The following is a 9,695-nucleotide window of genomic DNA, read 5'->3' as shown; positions in this document are numbered from 1 at the left end:
TCTAACACCTTTTTTACTATCATGTGATATTAAATGTTGCATCATTTGTGCAATGTTTGTCTCTGGTTTGGGATGTGCCTTTTCTCCAGGTGATGCTAAAGGTGGAGTATGTGCCTCTGTTAGAAACTTAAGCTCCTTACAAAATGATTTTTTAGTATTTAGGATGCGACCAGCACGGAATGCTGTGCCAGTTTAATGCTGTGCCTGCCCTGTGGAGCAGGAAGGAAGATGCGCATATCTCTTTTTAATGAAGTTTGCCTAAGAACTTTTGAATCCATAGGGCAATAAGATGTATTTACTCGTATGTAGTTAAAATTATTTAAAAATAAAATAGTAGAGAAACTGCTGTAGGTGCTGGAATGTCTATTCTAGCAGACTTGTCACGGCTGGACATTACAGAGCCCCTTTGAACACAGGGTGCGAGTTCTGCAAACATGATCGAGAGCAATGACACGTACATATATATTCTTTAAAGTCATTTTCTTTTTCTGTTTTCCCATCATTAATCAATCACCCATCAAAAGAAGCTCAATGTGCAAATGAAGAGGAAGCATTCGCACTGTGTCTGAGCTGTGGCAGCTCCTGCTTTTGCCTAATGATTTGCTCCCTCTTTCTTAAAGACTCTTTATCTTTTCCTCCTGCCAGAGTGATTTCTTTCTTTGATCTCTTCCATGGCCTGTTTGTCTGTCTTGGCTATGGCTCTCTCTCCCTGAAAACAAATATTCTGCTTCTTTGTGAGCCACTGAGGCCATAATTAGCTCCTCTTAATTTTTCTTCCTTTCACCATAAATTATTGAAGGTCTATTAAAACTGGCATGAGTGTTTTGTAGATGAAGCAGATATTAACGTTTCTTGGGAAGTGCTACATGGTTTTTACAATGAGCGGCAGGTAAAATATTTTTGTGGAACTTTCACACAACTCTGGGGAGATTTTTTTTTTAACTAGAAAAACATGATCTATTTATTTTTAAACTACAAGTCTTTCAGGGACATTATGAGCACATTCTGTTTTCTAAAAACTAGATAAAATGATTGTGTTTACTCATGCTCTGAGACATAAACGTCATCTTTCCCTGACAATGGGCACCAAGGACAAACAACTAATATTTCTGTTGTAATTAAAACTTACTCTTCACAGATTTTGCTATATCACAAAACAACTCCTTTCAGTTCTGTTTATCTTAGAAAATACTGGAGCTAAGGAGAGATTTGAGGGTGAGAAGATGATGGGGTGCGCAGAGGACTGGTGAATAGGTCAGGCAGGAAAAGCAAAGCGAAGCTGCAGGAGGGAACAGGTCCTGGAAGCACGCTGGAAAGGGGAAGCAAGACAACACCAAAGCAGGAACGAGAGGGAGATAGGAGCAGATTAAAACGGAATGGGGAGGAAAAAAAAAATCCGAAGAGGGGTGTCACCCCCACCCAAGGCATTGAAGACTCGTTCCACGCTGCCTAAAAGCCCGGGGAGAGGAAGGGGGCGCTGGGGCCGCCACAGGCCGGGGGCTGCGCGGGAGGGCGGGCGGGCGCTCGCGGCCACCCCGTAACGGCCGCGTTTCAAACGCTCCCGCGCGAGCCCCACCCCCGCGGGGGCGGGGCCGCCGCGCAGAAAGCGCGCGGCGCCCAGAGCGGCGCCCATTGGCTCGCGCCCGCCGCGCTGACGCATTGGCGCAACCGGCGCCGGCCCCGCCCCCTCCCCTCCGCGCCGGCGGGGGGGAGCTGACGGGGGCGGTCGCTCCGCGGGCCGCTAGCTGGCGATTCTATTGGTCAGCCGGGACGTCAGTTGCCGCCCGGGCTCCTCCCCCTCCCGCGGCTTTGGCCGGGGCTGCGCCCTCCCATTGGACGTCTTGCGCGTCAATCAGCGCCGCGGCACCGCCTCCCGCGAGGTGAGTGGCGGGCGGCGGAGGGCGGGCGGGCGCCATTGGCCGGGCGCGCGGCGGGGGGCGGGCGCAGCGGGCGGTGCGGCGGGCGGGGCTCCCGGCGTCCCCTTTGTGTGGGCACCAGTCGCCGGGCGAGCTGTTGAGGAGGCGCCGCCGCCATTTTGTGCGTGTCTGTGTTTTCCCCCCGCCCCCCCGGTTCCGCGGGAGCAGCGGCGGCCGGGACGCCCCATCCCCGCGGCGGGTAAGGCGAGACGCGGCGCAGACTTTGGGCCAGGCCGAGGGCGCCATCGCTGGCGGCTCCCGGCTGCCCTGAAGTCGCGCTGCTCGCAGCGAGAGAGGGGGGGAAGACGAAGCAGCCGCCGACGGAGCGGGGGGGGAGAGGAAAAGCTTCAGCGCTGCCCCCCAACAGGAGGAGGAGTCTCGGCGCCAGGCCCAGGCGCAGCCCCGGCGGCGGCATGGAGAACTCGCAGCTCTGCAAGCTCTTCATCGGCGGCCTCAACGTGCAGACCACGGAGGCCGGGCTGCGGGAGCACTTCGCGGCCTACGGCACCCTCACCGACTGCGTGGTGGTGCTCAACCCGCAGACCAAGCGCTCCCGATGCTTCGGCTTCGTCACCTACTCGGCGGTGGAGGAGGCCGACGCCGCCATGGCCGCCTCCCCGCACGCCGTGGACGGCAACGCGGTGGAGCTCAAGCGGGCCGTGTCCCGCGAGGACTCGGCCAAGCCCGGCGCCCACGCGAAGGTGAAGAAGCTCTTCGTGGGCGGCCTCAAGGGGGACGTGGGCGAAGGGGACCTGGTGCAGCACTTCAGCCAGTTCGGCCCCGTGGAGAAGGCCGAGATCATCGCTGACAAACAGAGCGGCAAGAAGCGCGGCTTCGGCTTCGTCTACTTCCAGAACCACGACGCGGCCGACAAGGCCGCCGTGGTCAAGTTCCACCCGATCCAGGGCCACCGCGTGGAGGTGAAGAAGGCCGTGCCCAAGGAGGACATCCAGTCGGGCGGGGGAGGCGGCGGCGGCTCCAGGCCCTCCCGGGGCGGCAGAGGCGGAGGACGGGGCCGGGGCGGCGGCGGCTCCGGCAACCGGGACCACAACGGCCTTTCCAAAGGCGGCGGCGGCTACAACAGCTACGGCGGCTACGGCGGGGGAGGCGGCGGCGGCGGCTACGGTTCCTACGGCGGCGGCGGTTCCTACGGAGGAGGTGGCGGAGGAGGCGGCGGCGACTACGGCAACGGGTACGGCGGGTTCGGCAGCTACAGCCAGCACCAGTCCTCGTACGGCCCCATGAAGAGCGGCGGAGGAGGTGGAGGAGGGGGCGGCAACTGGGGGGGCCGCAGTAACAGTGGACCGTACAGAGGAGGCTACGGCGGGGGAGGTTATGGGGGCGGCTCTTTCTAAGCCGCAGCGCCCGTACCCCCCGGGGGTGGCATGGAGAGCCCTCCCTTTGATCCGGGGCAGCTTCTAAATGGTTTACCCCTCCTCACTCGCCCAAGGGCAGCTCCTTTTAAATGCCTCCCCGCGGTGGGAGCAGCTCCTAAATGCCCCTTGGGGGTCGCCTCTGCTGCCCGTGCCACTTCTTTCTCTCTGAAGATGGACTGGGCCCCACACACACATACTTTGTGTTACAGTCATTGATGGACTCTATTTTTTTATTATTACTTGGACCTTGGTCGTTTTTATACTAGCAGCGAAAAAAATGTCTTGTTTTAATTTGTTTTTTGGGGGTATGCGGGGTGGGGAAGTGTCTTGCTGATCTGGAGGAAAAACTGGGGAGGGTTGTGGGGGATTTTTTTTTCTTTGTTGTAAGGACTCGATACCTGGCTACTACATTTTTTTCTACAAAATCTACTCGGATCCCATGACTGAAATTAACATTTCTGTAAAGGAGGAAAAAATCGTTTTTACGTTTTTTTATTTTTTAAATAAATCATTGTGTTCATTGACCTTTACATGTCTAATTTTTTTTCCTAGGATCCATTCCGTACGGTTTAAGGCTTTTCTGGGTTTGAAACAAGTGTTCCTCTGCTTTAAAATCTCTGTGTACTTAGAGTAAATATTTTATTGCCAGTAAAGGTCCTAATTGACTTTTTTTGCTACCCCCTCTCCCCCTTAGTGGATTTATTAGTTTTCAAACACTTGACAGAAATTTTTGAAGTAATATTCCATTGATGTGGTCTGTTTTTTAAATATTTGTTCTCACTTTAGCAGTTTGTGTGCATCCACCATCTTGTACTAGGCAGTTTGACGTGCTGACATGGTTGGTCAATTTTTTCTATAGGACTTTTCCATCAACGTATGTACTGTGTAGTTTTGAAGAAATAGTTTGTGTTAAGCATGTGCTTCATTCATAAAATGTTCAGAATTTCCGATTGCTTAGTTTCAAGTCCTCTTATTGGTTTGTCTGTATATGATTCCTTACAGGAAAGGGTCAGCGTTTATCCCTTCTATTAAATGCATATTTGTTTTCATAGTACCGGGTTAACAGACTTCACTCTGAACTATTGTCCTCCGTTAAAGTTCCCCGAAAATCTTTAGCAGCACCATCTACTGGCAGGATGGCAGGAGCATCGCTCTAGGCTTTATTGCAGCAAAGTAACAATTGTACTAGATTTTGGAAAACTCTTTTTTTTTTTTTAATGCCGTTAGATGACTGGTATAGAATGGAATGAAATCTGCATATGAACAAAGATGGGCTCCATGAGCACTGACCGAAAGAAGGAATGGATTTGCAATACCTGCCTCAGCACATTTTTTTGTTTTGTTTTTTAATAATTGCAATTGCCCATATTTCAAAATGTGATAATCTAAACTGTTTGGGCGAAGTGCTATGATAAATGAGCCAGCTAAGTGTACCAGTAACATAGGTGCCAGTTGTAAAGCAAAAATATCTGTGTAGTCTGCTTGATTAACAAATGTATATTTGTAGCCCTTTCACGCAATAGAATTAAAGTTTGTTGTTTATTAAAAAGCATAATGTTTTAGGGGAAAACTGCCTTCCTGCATAGAAATATAGAATAGCAACGTTTATGGGTTTATGGATATCAAATAAAGAATTGAATTCCTTATATGCTTGAGTGAGAGTATGTATGCTATGGGACATGGATTAAAAAGTACAAAGTTATTTGGACTTCAGGTTTGCGAGCACCTAGTTTTTAATGTTGATGCTTTACAGGACTCTGTCCTGAAAGCTGCTCCGTAGTCCAGATAGGCAAGATCCCAGGCATGTAATCCCACTCATTGCAGTGGGAAGTGAATGTCTTTGTGGCTTTGTGCCTCTGGGCTATAAGATTTCACATGAAACTTCTCAGTCTTTTATGAAAGACTTGACATTGTTTTAGTTGAAATGAGTCTTTTTGCTGTTTCGGAAGTAAAACTAGTGTCAACTAAATCCACCACCTGTTTGAGCTTAACAGGGACAACCTCTTGGTATCTTCAAGATTTGAGCGGCGAGGGCTGAGTGTCCTCTTGATTGTCATAAATCGGGATTCTTAAATAGTGAAACTGGTTCTCTGGCCTGGCTTTTGTAAAAAGTTTCCAAGTAACTTGCTGTTTGAAATCTTACTGTATGTTTTCTAATCTAAGGATTTGTTATCCTCTGTTGTGAACCAGTGTCACTGATGTGGAAAGTGCAAGTCGCCTCAAAGAAGGATTTGTGAAACTACCAGCTCTCGGGGGTGGAGAGCTTCAGGTATTTGGCTTCAGATCATTGAGCTTGAAGTTTTCTACGTTACCTTTGCAATTTAAAGACATGCTGGATAGTCCATCCCTGAACCTGGAGTGAAGCACAGCTTTCCATTCTGTAGTTCAAACAGCCGTTTGTTTCCAGGGCTTCTATTACTTTAGGCATTTGATTCATTCCCTTGCATGGATGGCTTGCCTGACCCTTATCAAGGAACAACCTGGTTTTGAAAGATGCAGCTAAAATCACTTCTGTGATGTGACTTTTCATTTGAGGAAAAAGTCTGCACACGAATCGGACCTGATGCGTGAACTCCTGCCTGTTTTGCCAAGTTATTGTTTTGTTTTGAGAATTGTTAAACTGAGGAATGCTATTTGATTGCCTGTGCATAACAATCCTCTTGTAGGACCACAACCATATAGAATAAAGAGTGGATCCCAGAAACTGCATCTGTATTTGAGGGGTATGTTATCTAATTTATATCTTTAAAGTTTGACACCTGTGTAACTTTCTAAGGCTTGCTCTGAAGTGCCCTGTGGCCAGTGGCTCAGGGAACTGGAATTGGCTCTGCTCTAGGCTCTTCTCCCAAGGGAGAGAAAAATAACTTTTTTGTGTCAGTGCAGGTACCTTTTCAGAGGTTTGTGAAATGATTGTTCAGTATGGGACAGTAGTTAGAGGCTGTACCATGGAATAGAGAAAGTCAAAATCCGTATTGGAGAGAATAAAACGGCAATGGTTTACATGATCTCTTTGACTAAACCTGTTTGTGGGACAGTTGCTAGTGATTGGAAAAGATCTGTTGCTGTGATTTTTGTGGACGTGTTTAATGATGTTTCACAGCTTTCTGACTCCTGGCTGGGCTTGTCTGCGTGGGGGTGTGCAGAGAAGTTAAGATTCTGAGCTCTGTAGCTGACATGTAAATAAGTTTCAGACTGAAAAGTCCCTCTGGGATGGTCTTATGGCGATAGAAATAAAGCACCTTTGGTTTGGTAAACTACATTTTAGTTTTGCAATTCTTTATTTCATAGTTTTTACTGGAGCGTAGATGTCTCAAATCAGCAAGTTTAATGTCCTCCTGTTCAGTAGTGAGCAAAGTACTGCGTTAGTCTCACTTGGGAGAAATAGGCTATAGTTTGTTTTTCAGGTTCAATAAAGGAAGTACAAGTGCAGCAATTGGTAATTGCGCAGATCAGTGGAAGGAGGTCTCATGTGTTTAGTATTAGGTGTTGGAAAGGTAGTTCAGAACAGGAGCAACAGCTGAAACTGCTCTGATCGCAGTCAGAACTGTGGATTGCTGACTCTGCTGCTGTCCTGAGCTATGTCAAAGATAAAAAGCTGCATCTCGCCCTTGGCGTCGGGGTGATCTCCCTGGGGATGGCGTTTCCTGCAGGGACCCAGCGGCCTTTCCCGTGGGCGCTGATCCGAAATCCCTGCTGGCAGCAGCGCCCGCTCCAGCCTCCCCAGCCCTGCGCTCCGGAGGGGACATCCAGGGCCCGGTGCACAGCAACGGGAGCCGGCGCTGAACGGAACAACAGTGCCCTTAAAAATCAGCGAGGCTGAAACTTTGCAGAGGGAAGCATCGTCTGCAGCTGGTAACTGCTTTACTGTGCTCTTTTCCTCCTGCCAGTTGGATTCCTTCTGTAAAGCAAATCTTACTTTCATTTTTTCAGATGTCAGTGGCGGCTGCAGGTCCAAACACTGGTTTGTTATCCTGCCCTGTCAGCTGGTGCCACTGTCACAGCAGTGACACGGCTGTTGCTGCGGAAGGGCTTCGTGTGAGCAGTGCTGGGACCCTCTGCTCCCGTGCACTCGGGAAATAGAGCAGCTTCTCTTTGTCTCTGTACCTTCTAAAAATGCAAAAGTTCAGTTTAAATTGTGAATGAATCCCTAAACTCCAAACCTGAGGATGCTCTTCTGATGGGTACACAATAGGTGAAAATATGGTGTGTTTTTGTGCAAACGGGATTTTGCCTGAGATGCCTGGTTTCCTACTAAGAGGCAGATTACTGGAGTTCAAATGGGATTGCTGCTCCTGTGATCCTGACGGGTTAAAGTTTATCACGTATCCAACAGCTTGTACCATATTTATGTTGTATAAATTTTGATACAAGCCTCTGCTGTCTAAGCTCCAAATAGGAAGAAGGACTTTCCAATATGCTTAGTAAAGTATGTATTTACAGAATACCTTGTATTAATAACGATTTAAAATGTAACCTAAAAAAGTCCATCTTTGACCATAACCATAGCTTCAGTGCACAAAATGACTTTTTTTTTTTTTGTGTAATTAATTCTGTGATGTGAGGAATCTATCTCTTTTATAGACATTTTCTGCTTATTTTTGTATTTCCTATGTGAATGAAACACATTCGTGCTTAGTTTTAAAAAAGGAGATTTGAGTCAGTCTGGAAAAAAAAGTTTGCTTTTGTTGATGGTTTCCTACTAAGAATTAACTCTTTTTGTTATTTTTGGTATGCACATGTGGATGCTCCCACCTCCTCTGCTTATCCAGGATGATTATTAATTCCTGCTGCTATATAAGTACTACATGTCTAAAACTAGTCAATAGTGCCTACAAAGCAAAAGGAGAGCCTTTATTCAATACATCTTTACCTAAGTTTCTATTACTTGTTGCATGCTAGGACTTCCAAAGGAAGTGATAGAACTGAGAGTTTTTCTGCTTGATGTTCCTTTGAAAAATTCCAATCTTAATTTTTCTGCCTTCTCTGCACTCAAAAGGTGCAACATTTTTGCTGATAAATATTCCCTGTGGTTGATTTTGGTGTAAATTCTTTTACTAAAGGTCTGTTCTGTAAATCTGTAGTATTGGCTATTTTTTTTTTCCAGAAAATACCAAGCTTAGAGCACTGGATATTCTCAGATTGTCAGTTATCCAAGTAAACAAAGCTCCTTAACTTTGAAAACTTGATGTCAAGCCCAGTTGGACTAATAATGCCATCTGCCCGATACAGCTGGATATTAACCTTTTTAGTGTGATGCATGTAATTTCATTCCTGGATGCTTTCACAAATGGAAAATGCATGGGTTTGCTAACTGCTTCCCTCCCCTTCCTCCCCACCAAAAAGGATCAAGCTAAAGTAGGTCAATCTGGGCATAGTTTTGATATACATACTACATTCCTTGAACTAAATATCTTTTCTTCATGTGTAATGCAGTAAGGAATTGATTCCTGTTTAGAAAGGGATTGCATTTCCAGCTGCAAACATAGAGTGCATTTGCTCTGTGCCACCGAAGTACAAATCACCGAAGAACACTGCAGAAAAACTCCTTGGAAGCAGAGTCAGTTGATGAATCCGATGCGCTCTCTGTTGCTCAAATGCTATTTTCCAACATACAAACTGGTTTCATGTCTCAGAAGCCCTGGGCTTGCTGGCAATACTGCTTTGAATTGGAGAGCAAAGCTAAATCTCTCATCTTAAAAGCGCGTGGTTGATCTGTAATCCAGGCGGTTTAAGAGATGAGTAACGTCTCAGTCACTGTAACTTCTGCTGCTTTTTGCAGTTTTACATCTGTCTCCTCCTGTTTTGCAAGAAATCCTGCTTTCCAGAAAGCCCTGCAGAGAAGGAAGTGCGAGCCCGAGCCTGCAAGCAGCAGTCTGGAGGAAGAAAGCTCAGTGGGACCAGTCCTGATTCCGGTGAGGATTCCAGCATGGACCAAATGTGCAGGTGGGCTCTGGGGCTCGAGATTCCTGCTCGTTTTATTGCTCTCTCCGTGCTCGCTCCCTCGGGTTCTCCTCAGGTTTCGCACTGTGAGTCAGGATATGCCTAAATCTGGGTTATTGGGCTATGCATCTCCCCATAAAAGGGGCTGAAAATAAATGCAGTCCGTGGAGCTCCTTCATGTTCCTTACCAGCCCCGCTCAGCACGGAGGATGCTGGCGGTCTCTTAGGAAGCTTCTTCACGGAGAAGAACAGCAGCTTTCGTGTAGGCACCTCCAAGTGAAGCACTGCAACGTTAAAGCCCTCTCTGCACGTGGTCTGCAGTGTTTTAAGAGACGCCCGTCCTCTCTGCCTGCTCTCTGCCTGGGCACGCTTGCAGTGGCTTGGAAGGCTTTGGAGCTGAGTTTTGCAGCCATCTCTGCATGATTTTCCATTGTGTGTTTTCATTGCTGCTGGCTGAACTGTG

At 47.8% G+C, this 9,695-nt stretch overlaps 1 protein-coding gene across 1 annotated transcript; it reads left to right on the top strand.

The window, feature by feature from the left end:
* Window positions 1–1,986: 1,986 nt before the first annotated feature.
* Window positions 1,987–4,333, top strand: HNRNPA0 (heterogeneous nuclear ribonucleoprotein A0). The gene has a single exon (XM_088536890.1). The coding sequence runs from the start codon at window positions 2,330–2,332 to the stop codon at window positions 3,269–3,271; it is 942 nt and encodes a 313-aa protein (XP_088393016.1). The 5' UTR covers window positions 1,987–2,329; the 3' UTR covers window positions 3,272–4,333.
* Window positions 4,334–9,695: the final 5,362 nt, after the last annotated feature.

Source organism: Tinamus guttatus, unplaced genomic scaffold, assembly GCF_059628265.1.
Source record: "Tinamus guttatus ecotype Peru unplaced genomic scaffold, ASM5962826v1 Tinamus_guttatus_pri_ptg000710l, whole genome shotgun sequence".
NCBI classification, from domain to species: domain Eukaryota; kingdom Metazoa; phylum Chordata; class Aves; order Tinamiformes; family Tinamidae; genus Tinamus; species Tinamus guttatus.
The sequence above is the reverse complement of the archived record's forward strand: the minus strand, read 5'-3'. Positions and strand labels throughout refer to the sequence as shown.

Bases quoted from the DNA above. Each gene is read 5' to 3' on its own strand.
- HNRNPA0 (XM_088536890.1), top strand. From the start codon at position 2,330: ATGGAGAACTCGCAGCTCTGCAAGCTCTTCATCGGCGGCCTCAACGTG.